The sequence below is a fragment of the Theobroma cacao genome, chromosome 3 (assembly GCF_000208745.1).
Source record: "Theobroma cacao cultivar B97-61/B2 chromosome 3, Criollo_cocoa_genome_V2, whole genome shotgun sequence".
Taxonomy (NCBI): domain Eukaryota; kingdom Viridiplantae; phylum Streptophyta; class Magnoliopsida; order Malvales; family Malvaceae; genus Theobroma; species Theobroma cacao.
In genome coordinates this window covers 25,853,265-25,865,949 of record NC_030852.1, presented here as the reverse complement: position 1 = coordinate 25,865,949, position 12,685 = coordinate 25,853,265, and the positions used below count along the sequence as shown (strand labels likewise).

At 39.1% G+C, this 12,685-nt stretch overlaps 3 protein-coding genes across 5 annotated transcripts; all 3 read left to right on the top strand.

The window, feature by feature from the left end:
- LOC18605097 (COMM domain-containing protein 9) lies at window positions 23–6,101 on the top strand. Of its 3 annotated transcripts, none has more exons than XR_001927224.1 (7): window positions 23–256; window positions 2,826–3,308; window positions 3,976–4,146; window positions 4,240–4,329; window positions 4,523–4,643; window positions 4,753–4,825; window positions 5,677–6,101. XR_001927224.1 is itself a non-coding variant. In XM_018118132.1 (6 exons), the coding sequence occupies exons 2-6, from the start codon at window positions 3,135–3,137 to the stop codon at window positions 4,755–4,757; spliced, it is 561 nt and encodes a 186-aa protein (XP_017973621.1). In that variant the 5' UTR covers window positions 23–256; window positions 2,826–3,134; the 3' UTR covers window positions 4,758–5,138. The 3 variants fall into 3 exon arrangements, 1 of the variants encoding a protein (XP_017973621.1); XR_001927223.1 differs by having other exon boundaries at window positions 4,753–4,891; window positions 5,677–6,038; XM_018118132.1 differs by lacking the exon at window positions 5,677–6,101 and having other exon boundaries at window positions 4,753–5,138.
- LOC18605098 (pentatricopeptide repeat-containing protein At5g50390, chloroplastic) lies at window positions 254–2,608 on the top strand. The gene has a single exon (XM_007037913.2). It carries the CDS (start codon window positions 310–312, stop codon window positions 2,416–2,418), a length of 2,109 nt encoding a protein of 702 aa, XP_007037975.2. The 5' UTR covers window positions 254–309; the 3' UTR covers window positions 2,419–2,608.
- LOC18605096 (exocyst complex component EXO70B1) lies at window positions 7,645–10,304 on the top strand. Its single transcript, XM_018118002.1, has one exon. The coding sequence runs from the start codon at window positions 8,038–8,040 to the stop codon at window positions 9,985–9,987; it is 1,950 nt and encodes a 649-aa protein (XP_017973491.1). The 5' UTR covers window positions 7,645–8,037; the 3' UTR covers window positions 9,988–10,304.

The following is a 12,685-nucleotide window of genomic DNA, read 5'->3' as shown; positions in this document are numbered from 1 at the left end:
GTCATTTTGGGGATTCGTTGTTTCTCCCAAATATCTGGCGAAGGTAGTTGGAAGCACCACAACTGCTTTTTTTAACAGTACACGCAGGGCGGATATCTCGATGCTCAAAGTCTCTCAAAACCCACATTTGTTTTCTTTCTTATTAAGAACATGAAAGCAACTACACCAAGCAAATCTCTTCCTTTCTTCACCTCAAAAAAACTCCAACTCCAACGTCAAAGTTTCTCTTTAACTCTACAGACCCTTCTCTTCAAAGGTACAGTTTGTTATCTCTTATTAGAATCGCTGCTTTATCTTTAATTTTCAATCATGGAAATCCCACTCGCTCAATACCAATGCATGTCATTAGATCAAATGCAGACTAGTTGTAGCTTTCCGTCATCAAACAATAAGGTTTTCACAACAAAGCCTTTTTTTTCCGGTTATTGTTTTCGGTTCGATCGGAGAAAACGGAGTTACCCATTTGATAAAATCATGTGTTTTTCACTAGAGCATGGGCTGCAGCCGCGGCGGCCCAAGCCGAAACCTTCTAGGAATACTAATCCTGAAATGAAAGAAACAGAAGAGACTCAGGTTAGGAAACCCAGTGTGGGGCTTTGTAGTCAGATAGAGAAGTTGGCTTTGTGTAATAGGTATCGAGAAGCGCTTGAATTGTTTGAGATTTTGGAACTTGAAGGTGGTTTTGATGTGGGTTTAAGCACATATGACGCACTAGTGAGCGCGTGTATTGGGTTGGGTTCTGTTAGAGCAGTGAAGAGAGTGTTTAATTACATGATAAATAATGGGTTTGAGCCAGATCAGTATATGAGTAACAGGGTGCTGCTTATGCATGTAAAATGTGGGATGATGATCGATGCGCGTAAGTTATTTGATGAAATGCCGGAGAGGAATTTGGTTTCATGGAATACCATCACCGTGGGGCTGGTGGATTTTGGGGATTACTTGGAGGCGTTTAGGTTGTTTCTGATTATGTGGGAGGAGTTCTCTGACTGTGGATCTCGAACTTTTGCCACGATGATTCGGGCATCTGCAGGGTTGGAACTCATTTCAGTAGGAAGGCAACTGCATTCATGTGCGGTGAAGATGGGTGTTGATGAAGATATCTTTGTGTCTTGTGCACTGATTGACATGTATAGTAAGTGTGGCAGCATCGAGGATGCACAATGGGTTTTTGCTGACATGCCAGAGAAGACTACTGTAGGATGGAATTCCATTATAGCAGGTTATGCTCTCCATGGTTACAGTGAGGAAGCGCTGAGTATGTTTTATGCGATGCATGATTCTGGTGTTAAGATGGATCATTTTACGTTTTCAATGATTATAAGAATTTGTTCAAGGTTAGCATCAATTGAACATGCTAAGCAAGCTCACGCAGGTCTAGTTCGTTATGGTTTTGGGTTGGATATAGTGGCTAACACAGCTCTTGTGGACTTCTATAGCAAATGGGGGAGAATAGAAGATGCTCGACGTGTTTTTGATAGGATGCCTTGCAAGAATACCATATCTTGGAATGCTTTAATTGCGGGGTATGGTAATCATGGTCGGGGAGCTGAGGCTGTGGACTTGTTTGAGAAAATGCTTCGAGAAAGAATGAGACCTAACCATATTACTTTTCTTGCTGTGTTATCTGCTTGTAGCTATTCGAGATTATTTGAACGTGGTTGGGAAATTTTTCAGTCCATGAGTAGAGATCATAAGATCAAGCCGCGTGCAATGCATTACGCTTGTATGATTGAACTATTAGGTCAAGAGGGACTTCTAGATGAAGCCTTTGCTTTGATAAGAGGTTCTCCCTTCAAGCCTACAGCAAACATGTGGGCAGCTTTGCTAACAGCTAGTCGTGTCAATGGGAATTTGGAGCTTGGGAAATTTGCAGCTGAGAAACTGTACGGAATGGAACCTGAAAAGCTTAGTAATTATGTTGTGCTTTTGAATATCTACAACCAATCTGGCAAGTTAAAGGAAGCAGCTGCTGTTTTACAGACTTTGAAAAGGAAGGGATTGAGAATGCTTCCAGCCTGCAGTTGGATTGAAGTTAACAAACAATCACACGTTTTCCTTTCAGGAGACAAATGCCATGTCCAGACAAATGAGATTTACCAGAAAGTTGATAGCTTGGTACTCGAAATTTCAAAGCATGGTTATGTTCCTGAGGAGAAAACATTGCTTCCTGATGTGGACGAACAGGAGCAGCGTGTGTTGTTGTACCACAGCGAGAAATTAGCAATAGCTTTTGGACTGATAAATACTACGAATGGATTACCTCTGCAAATCGTGCAGAGCCATCAAATTTGTAACGACTGCCACAATGCTATTAAGTTGATAGCTCTGGTTACTCGACGGGAAATTGTCGTGAGAGATGCCAGTAGATTCCACCATTTCAAAGATGGGAGCTGTTCTTGTGGTGATTATTGGTGATGTTAAAACTTAAAATAAATATTGTTGAAGGTTCTAATAATTTTGTCACCTGATATTTTCTATGGCCACTGGTCTGATTATTTCTCCATCACCGATTTTTCCTCTTTATTACAAATAATGTAAGTCCAAATGTTGTAGTTGTAATTTTTCATAGTTCATTAATAGAAAATTAATTCTTTTGTGCAAGAAATTCTGCAATCTTCTAGTTCAAGCATCTGAGCCATTCTTCATTTCATTTTCTCGTGTTATAACCTGATGAGGGATAAGCAAGCAAATCCATAGGTCCAAAGTAATTGCTTGTCTATAAGAACAAAGCTAGTGCTACAGATTTGATGCCAAAAATCTCAGAGAATACACATAATTATGTTTATTTCTTTGCATTTTCTCATTGCCTTGTATTCCTGCAGAATATAATTTGTAAGGCTAGATTTCTCAACAGTGAGTTGGGCCCCCGACTATTTGGGCCCAAGGGCCCTCTTAAAAGAAGCTCCAGAAGAAGTTGGGTTCCCTCATCCCTGGTGGCTTACTTTCAATTTCTACGGTCTTAAGTCTCGGCGTAACTTCCGTCGAGGGCCTTGAGTTGAGCTGCAGATTTCTGTGTCATTAGGGCGAGGAAAATCCAATTACGCAGGTGTTTTTTCTATTTTTTTTCTTGTTCTCCTAAAAGAGCTTTGAGCTGCTGAGCATCAAATTTTGAAGTGGGTAGAAGATAATAAATGGAGCGGACGCTGTGGGGACATCTACCGCTGTTAGTAAGAGCGAACTCCAAAGAATCGGTGGAATACATTCTTCAATCCCTCTGGAAAACTCGCAAGACTGGCCTCGACGCCGATGACCGCCGCCTCATCTGCGAAATGCTTCAGCTCCAAAACGACTCCGACCTCGACCCCGTAATTAACCGCTCCCTCGGGCACTCACACACTCTCTATATATGCAAAAAGACTTGTATTTCGCTATTATTACTTGCTTAAAGTACCATGTTTTTACTAAGCAATAGATTTTACTTGGATATTATTGCCCATTTCCATAGTTATCTCTACAGGATGCTAGTTTTGACTAATACTGGTAGAGAAAGCAAACAAGTAAGTAAGAGGAAGAATTTTGTAGATTAAGTTTCAGTATCATTGGTTTTCTTATACTCAAATATCTCTAGTTGGCATCAAGATGGTGGAATTGAGTTGTGATTGCTATGTGCTGGAATTTTCATTGGAATTATTTCCGCGGGTTGTTTTCTGGATTTTGCTTTCCATAGACTTTGGCTCTTCAAATAAACTGTTGCGCCACACTGATATTTCTCATTATCTGATGCAACATGCTCTCGACTTAAAAGGGAAAAAAAAAATGATATTGATTCCTATTTTGGTTTCAAATGCTTATGCCCCTCATATTCGAAATTGCAGTTGTGAACCTAATATTGAGTATAAAATTTTTATAATTTTTCTTCAAATTGGCATTTATCCATTACGTGCTCAAAATGCATTAAATCTTTTAACTTATCTAGTTGTTGTTAATCAACCCAACTTAGTAAGAATAATTATGTGTGCTTCTCCTTTGCAGCTTCTTGTATGTCTCCGCATGTTAATCCGCAGATGTGTGTATGAGAATATCAGCAAAGATGATATCCAAAAGCTCTTTCCACATGAGGTTCTTCCTGAATTACAAAGGCTATTGACACTTTTGTTGCAAAAGTTTCAAAAAGAGTGGCGGGCAGAGATACACAAGGATGAGGTCAGATATTTATTATGGTCTATTACAAGCACATTTATCTCAATTGCATTGGATGCACTATGTAATCCTAATTTTAAAATCAATCATATTCAGGTTTCTTTACCACGCTTAAAGGCAATGACTTGGAATATGGGGAATCAGGACAGTGAAGTGACAGAGCCGGTGGCTGTTATCAATTTGAAGGTATCAGTTTTGTTGGCAAGTTAGTTGCCATTGATGCCTCTTTGTTGAAGATTGGAAATTTTTACTAACTATGACATTGGGTAAATAAACATCTTTAAAATGCTTACTGAAACATATAGTCTTCTTTAGCAGCACAACTTTCTCTATTCTCCCAAAGCGGTGATAAGATGATTTTATCTTGCACTTTATGCAGCTCCAAAATGATACACAGGCTCCCCAAGAAGAGTTGGATTTGAAATTCCAATTAGCTAAAGAAACCCTGGATACAATGCTGAAGTCTATGTACTGTATAAGAGATCAGTTGTCTAATTTGGGTCATTACTCTAACTTTCCTTTTCAATTCCAGTTATAGTTTAGGCAGTATAAAGATATGTCTCTTTCAGATTTGCTAATCTAAATATGTTTTCTTATTTTTTTTTTCAGGGTGAGACATCAAATGGACTTTTCTCCCAGGAAATGTATGCAGTGTAATTTACCAATGATATCGCATAGAATGGTACAGACGCACAGCTTTCCCCTCAAAGTCCAGTGTTCTCTAGATTTGACTTCATCTGTAATCTTGGTGAACAACTTTTCCAGCTAGCATATTATGTTAACCTTTATTTGTTTAACCTGCCTATGTGAGGGAAACAAGGGATAAGGAGAAGGGCCAATGAATAAAATGACCTTCCACCCCTAATCCAGTCAAAACCCCCAACATTCCCACCAAACACACACACACAGCCTCTCCTTTCATTTTCCTTTTGTGTAACTATACTGTCTCCACGAGAGAGAGTACTAAAGTATGGAGCAAATTAGCATAACTTTGAGTGGCATGACTAACTAATAGGAGCTATAGGACTAGCAATGTCAAAACTGGGATAGAAGAATTAGAATCAGAATATAACTTTAGGCACTATTTGGTTGTACCTACTTTTGGTACTTTAGAAAAGGAAAATATATTTAAAGAAACATGTGAAGCTGATATGTATTAATAAAAATGTTAGCAGTAGTGGACGGCCATCACTAATTCTGAGACTTTTCAAGAGTGGATATCAAAGTATGTAGCAAATGAAAATAACTTAGTAGCAATTATCTGATGGAGCAATGGAACTACCCATGTCAAAATCAGGACAGAAGACTTATAATCAGAAATATCGCTTTAGGCACTACATTTGGTTGTACTTCGTTTGGTACTTTAAAAAATGGGTAAAATATTGTTAAAGAAGCATGTGAAGCCGATATTTTGAGATCAATGAAAATGTTGGCAGTAGTGGTAAAAATGGTTGAGTGGGGAAAAGGAATTATGTCTCCTGAAAGCAATAATTGGATGCTTGAACTAAATAGTAAATATGCATATTGTTTCAGGTTTTCTTCTAATAGCAACAGTGCCCTGTGGAAGAAGAAAGAGTGCTTTGCTTTGGTTTTATCTACCTATGCTTTTGACAGTTGTGGAATCATAGATTATTTGAGATTGACCATGACCAAAAGCCAAGTTTGAGTGTTTGATCCACATGAAATGGACCTGTAGCCAGTAGCCAATAGCCAGGGTTCCTTCGTGTTTCGCCTGGTTGGATCATAAGCACTGAAAGTTCAAGGGTTTGACAAGGTTGATCAGAGTTTTACTTGTATTTAATTTCTATTAAATATGAGAGAGAGTGTTGCAATGTCTTGTTATAATCATAAGGATATTAATAGCCGTATCTCACATGCAAAGATATTTGGTGTTACCCATGGTGGCCTAATGATTCTAGTTTGACTCTTCAAATTTTTTTGAGTCATTCTGTTTTGCTTCGATATCATATGAGTCATCCAAAGTTTGGTAAAATTGACATATTCAAACCTAAAGTGATGGTTAATGCACATGACAAGTTTTCTATGGGTGTAGCTGCAATTCAATCTGTAGTTAGAGTCTTGATTCCGACGGACACGTCAAGTCAGCTTAGCCCAAAATGGAATTCATTTTCAGTTGGCTCCACGTGACAAAGACAACCATTTTCAAGGTAAAGTAACCGCTTTCACAAACAAAAGGTTCTGCCATTGTAGGTTGCATGTACGATTCCTCGTGTAATCTTCGCAGTAAATACTATGAAATTCTCGTTAACCTTTTTGGAATAGAAAATGGATCAATTTGTATGAATATAATCTTTGCATGCCCAAAATAAAATTAATCTGGTTTACAACAGCTTCCATGGTTTTCATCATCCTCCATGAATTGATCTTAACAGGACAGCCCAGGAAAGATGTTGAAATGGCGGGTTAGTTTAATTAATTTAATTTGAAAATCCTTGAGCACTTTCACACTGATTATCATGTGAAAATAAGATAGTAGCACAATTAATAAAGGATTGACTTGTTTACTTAACATCAAAAGCATTTGTCTTGCCTTGATTCTGAACCCGAAAATTCATGTTCCCAACACATCTAATATCTAATTGTTTAATGAAAATGACAAAAAACAGAAGAAACTTCAAAGTCTTAGCCGTCGGCTTCTCTAATGTAGTGTGAATACAAACTTGATCGACCGTGTTAGGTGAGGCAAAATAATTTTGACAAGAGACTCACTCACCCTTATCAGGTCCGGATATGGACTCAGCTTTGCAGGATCAACAGCTAACTGTGTGCCCCGAGCCCTCAAGGGGTGCTTGATGCTTTGCTTTTGCCTAGAAAAAGATCTAATCTCCCATTGGCGGCTTTGAGTTGACAATTACACAAGTGGAACATATAACATTATTATTTAAAATCGGGGCATCCTCCTAACCAGCAGGTAGGCGGTTTTGTTGATTGAAATGTGAACCATTTTGCAACCACCTTCGGACATTTAACAACTAGTGAGCCGCGATGGAAAATTCAAAGGAAAAAAAAAAAAAAACAAGGTCCCTATATTTAAATAAATAAATATATGTGAGGTTGAATTTATGAGATAAAAGGGTTATATTTAATGTAAGATCAATTACCTAATTAGTGTTTTTAATAAACTTTAAAAAGTCATCGATTTAGATGTAATCAAAGAAATGTCGACCCAAATCAATTGTTTTATCGAAACCTTACTAAAATACATTAGATGATGACCGAAATCATATCAAAGCACATCTTGTTAATATATTTAAATAAAAATCTTATATCGTTATCGATAGGTAATAATAGTTTAATAGAGTAAGATTTAAAATATATATATATATATATATATTATTTTTGCGTCAGATGTTAGTAACTCTGACGGTACTGTAGACACAATCACTCAAAGTTTCTTACATGGAAAAGAAATAATAGTAAAAAACAAAAGACTTTGCATTGGGTCAGACAACAAAAAGGAGGGCCCCCAAGCTGGCAAAACCCAATCCAAAAGAGTAAGAGAACCAAAACCGTAGAGAAAATAACTGTAGAGAAATCCCCCATTTCCCCAAACCCTTTGCCCTTGCTCGTCCTGCGGTTGTATTCTGGAGCACGATAAGACTTCCCCTGACGTTACATTTCCTTTCCCAAACCAGCCGGCCAAGCCAAATTCCTTCCAAACTTTCAGTTTCAGTTCTGACAACAGGAAAGAAGGAAACCGAGAGAAGAAAAAAAAAGGGAAATCCTCATCGAACCGAAACCCAAAAAATGGCCGGTTCCACTTTTCCTCAACTCTGAAGTGTAGCCGGCTCCCGCAATCCCCAAATCGTTTCTCAAAAAAGGGTTAAAGAAAACCGGAGAACGGAGTCCAGTAGAGGACTAAAAGCATCGACCATGGCCACGACTACGACGAGCCTTGGCGCGGGCGGCGAGGACCGGGTCATGGCGACGGCCCAGCAGATCGTGAAGAGTCTCAACACTCCGAAAGAGGTTCGTGAAGACATGCTCTTGATTTTCTCGAGCTTCGACAACCGTTTGTCCAACATCTCCGATTTAATCAACGACGACTCCAACAAAACTAGCGTCCGCTTCGACGCCGCCGAGAAAGTTATCCTTCGGTGGGACTCTTCCTCCTCCAACCCTGACGCTTCCCGCCACTCTCTTCCTTGGGAAGACTCTCCCGATGAAGCCGCCGAGTACCTCTCGGCTGTTGACGAAATCCTTCAATTGGTTGTCGATATGTCGATTCGGTCCAATAACGAAATCATGGACCGGGCTGAGACCGCTATTCAGATGGCCATGTCGAGACTGGAAGATGAGTTTCGACTTATTCTGATTAGAAATACCGTCCCGCTTGATTTAGATAGGCTTTACGGTTCGATCCGGAGGGTTTCCCTTTCTTTCGCCGCGAATGAAGGGGAAATTGATGAGGAATTCGAGAGTTTTGGAGAGGTTGATAGCGAAAGAGGGTGCTTTCACGAGCGAGGAGCGAGTTTGGGAGATGATTTGTGTGTGGATTTGATAAATGCTGATGCTGTTGTGGAGTTGAAAGAAATTGCAGACCGGATGATCCGGTCCGGGTATGAAAAAGAGTGTGTTCAAGGTTATAGTAATGTTAGGCGTGATGCTTTGGATGAGTGTCTGGTGATTCTCGGAGTTGAGAAGTTGAGTATTGAGGAAGTTCAGAAGATTGAGTGGAGAGCTTTGGATGAAAAGATGAAGAAGTGGATTCAGGCGGTTAAGATTTCTGCTAGGGTTCTTCTGAATGGGGAAAAAAGGCTTTGTGATCAAATTTTTAATGGGTCCGATTCGATTAAAGAGATTTGTTTTAATGAGACAGCTAAAGGGTGTATGATGCAGTTGATGAATTTTGGGGAGGCTGTGGCGATTGGGAAAAGATCATCTGAGAAGCTGTTTAGGATTTTGGATATGTATGATGTGCTGGCAGATGCATTGCCGGATTTTGAGATGATGGTAATAGATGAATTTGTGTGTAGTGAGGCCAAGGGAGTTCTGGCTGGACTAGGGGATGCAGCGAAAGGGACTTTTGTGGAGTTTGAGAATGCTGTGAAGAATGAGGCTTCAAAGAAACCTATGCAGAAAGGGGAGATTCATCCTCTTACACGTTATGTGATGAATTATGTGAAACTGCTTGTGGATTATAGTGAGACTTTGAACTCGTTATTAGAGTGTGATGAGGATGAAGCAGATGGATTGCAGAATGAAGATAGTGAGTTGGACACTATGACTCCATTTGCTAAACGGTTGTTGTTGTTGATATCCTCTTTGGAATCCAATCTTGAGGAGAAATCGAAACTTTATGAGGATGGTGCATTACATTGTACATTTTTGATGAATAATATTTTGTATATAGTGCAGAAGGTGAAGGATTCTGAGCTAGGAAAGCTTTTGGGAGACAATTGGGTTCGTAAGCGGCGTGGTCAGATACGCCAGTATGCTACAAGTTATCTTAGGGCTTGTTGGACCAAAGCTCTCAACTGTTTGAAGGACGAAGGAATTGGTGGTAGCTCTAATAATGCTTCCAAGGTAGCCTTGAAGGAAAGATTTAAGAGCTTCAATGCATGTTTTGAAGAAATATACAGGATTCAGACAGCTTGGAAGGTCCCAGATTCTCAACTTCGCGAAGAACTTCGAATTTCTATATCAGAAAAAGTAATTCCAGCTTACCGCTCCTTCATGGGGAGGTTTGGGAGTCAGCTGGAGAGTGGAAGGCATGCTGGAAAATACATTAAGTATACACCAGAGGATTTAGAAAATTATCTATTGGATTTGTTTGAAGGATCACCTCTTGTTCTTCACCATATGAGAAGAAAGGGTACATAGGGTACAGGACTCTTGGTACAGGTATGGACCTTGCGCTTATGAAGGATTAGCTGGAGCCAGAGTTCGCCTATTTATGTATCTGATGACATGTTTTTTATTCTGTCTGTTTGATGTTATAAACACAGGTTTTTGTGAAAGTTAACTGTCATCCCTTTATATACTGTATCTTGTACATGGTTTATAGTCTATAGTTTCTTTTATGTGTGGATTTGTCTTGGTTCATGTATTTTATTTCATGAATCACCATTAGCATTGTAGCAATAATATCACCTTTCTTATTGCCTTGCTTCACAGACCAGTTGAGAGCCTGGCATATCTATTGTTCACGTGCACATAGCATTCTTAAGTGCCTGAATTTATGTGCCAGTGGAACAAAAGCCGGTCACTATGTAATATATGGACTAATACCAATGTTTATATATTGTAGGATTGCAACAAATAAATATATTTTGATTCCCAATTCTGCCATTTCACTTTGATAATACCTTCTGGTAAGATTTTACACGATAGGTTTTTTGTTTAACATGAAGTAATATCTGGTTATGACTGTCTTAAAGGAATGGGCTACATCTCTTTCACTGTTGATTTCTACATCTGTTGTCTAAGTTTTTAATGGGAACTGCATCTTTGGTATAACCAGGGAAAGAAAAGAGTTTAGGACCATTTCAGGTTTAGCCATGCAGTCTTGAAAAGAATTGTTTTCTGCAAGAAGCATTTATCAAATGTGATCGAATGAGCAATCAAGCTGGTAAAAATGTTTAGTTGAGTTCTGCTGTTAATTTGATCTGATGGGAATGTGCATTAGCATAATTAGGAGATTCAGTACTTTAAAGGAACGATCTGATCGAAAGAATGAACACAACATTACCCCAATGTAATTTCTGTAAAGCTAGGTGACGAATAAAGGGAGCTGCAAGAACTTATAGCTTTGGGAATGCTAATCTAAATTCATGTACAATGCTGGACTTCTGGAAGGGATCAGTGTAACCCCTTTCCTGTTATGAGAGGATTATATTATTTGCTTCAACACCATAGAAGATGTCTGGATTCATTGACAGGAAGTAAGTTGCACCATTCATAGGTGTGAGTTAATACCATCCGAGAATTATGTGGACGACAAAGGCCCACAGGATACAAGGTTCAAATTTTTGCATTAGTATTTTAGAGTTAGTGGTATCAGCAAGCATGGATGAGCATTTCAGTATTTAAAAGCTTAATTCAGATGTTATACCTGTTATATGCATAGGTGGAAGGCAAGTAGGACCGATACGTTGTCGAGTATTGTGAAATTTTTTTGGTCCCATCTTGCAGCAGATGGTTCTCTGTTTCCCTTCATGTAAATACTCTGAGGAGGGTACAGTTTAATTAATTTTAAATGGGAACATCCTGAACAAAAACGAAAATGGGGACATGCAAAACTGTTCTTAGAATCATAACAGGGATAATTGCTGTAGTTACTCCACCAAAAAAAAAACATGGAAAATGGGAGCACCATGTTATTAATGATCATAAAGTTGTTGGACGGAGGAAGGCCTTTTGTGAAACTTGGATCCATTTTCACTTATTTACTACACCCAGTTTATGAAGGGAACTCAAATCAGGAGGGGAGGCTAGACTGCTTGCTTTTCCTACATGTAGGGTATAGTAGTTTGCTTATCTTGGTCGGTGGTTGGTATATGGTAACAAAAAATCTCAGGCGTTTCAAGTACATGCCCATGGGCTTGCAAATAGAGGGGGGAAGAAAGCACCGGTGCTCTTGCATCAAATGCATAGCTTTGTTAGTTTGGATTGAAGTAAAACAAATGGACAAAAAAGGGGAACAAGGCTAAAGAGTAAAAGGAAGTTGGGTGGGATAAAGGAGGGATAATATCTTGTGCTTGCATTGCATGAAGATGTAGTGGAAGCTTCCTTGGTGGAAGCCTGAATGTTCATTTGGGAAACCTATGGCTTTATGGTTTTAGTTAGAGCCTTGAGAATATGCTTACGTTTCCTGTGCTTTTGGTTTTTAGAAAAGATTGATGGAAAGTGAAAAATACTTCAAATGTTGGGCAAACGTGCCCCGAGAGTCTCGCCAACAATTTCAGGGATAATTGGGCAGGTGACTTTTGCAACAACACTGCAGCCATACGAAAAGTTGAATCCCACCCACATAAATTGTCCGAGCACTCCATTCACCTTTGCTAAAAGCAGGGAGTTAATGTTTCTGGTCTTTGGGGAATTTGGAATTCATTTTCTGCTGTAGCTTTCTTGAAATGAAAACCCTCTCCCAGCACCTCAACCGAAACACGACAGTTTTAATCCAAACTAAATCATAATTTCCGTGCCCTTTCGTTTCCATTCTGGCATTTGGTACCAAAAACTATGTGAATCAATTGTTATCAGTTGCAAAACAGTAGAAACTATTGAAATGATCTTCATTTTGATGAGAGCGTTTGCCTATAGCTGAAGAACAATGTATAGAGCATAAACCCCGGGCTGACAACGAGTGGGACGTGGAACAGGGCCACCCTGCTTCCCAGCAACAGGAAATCGTAAATAAACCCACATGTTTTTCTCAGACATTATGTAGCAAATAAACGTGCATTGTCTTTGTTCACAACAAGAACTCAACGGACCTTGTTTGGTCGAAGATTCGTATTAATTGCAACTTTCTTGGACAAGTCATTTGTTATTCTGCCTATTCACGAATAAATTGCAG

Coding starts and splice junctions, on each gene's coding strand:
- LOC18605096 (XM_018118002.1), top strand. CDS start 8,038: ATGGCCACGACTACGACGAGCCTTGGCGCGGGCGGCGAGGACCGGGTC.
- LOC18605098 (XM_007037913.2), top strand. CDS start 310: ATGGAAATCCCACTCGCTCAATACCAATGCATGTCATTAGATCAAATG.
- LOC18605097 (XM_018118132.1), top strand. CDS start 3,135: ATGGAGCGGACGCTGTGGGGACATCTACCGCTGTTAGTAAGAGCGAAC. Junction 4,147..4,239: donor CAGAGATACACAAGGATGAG/GTCAGATATTTA, acceptor AATCATATTCAG/GTTTCTTTACCACGCTTAAA. Junction 4,330..4,522: donor TGGCTGTTATCAATTTGAAG/GTATCAGTTTTG, acceptor CACTTTATGCAG/CTCCAAAATGATACACAGGC.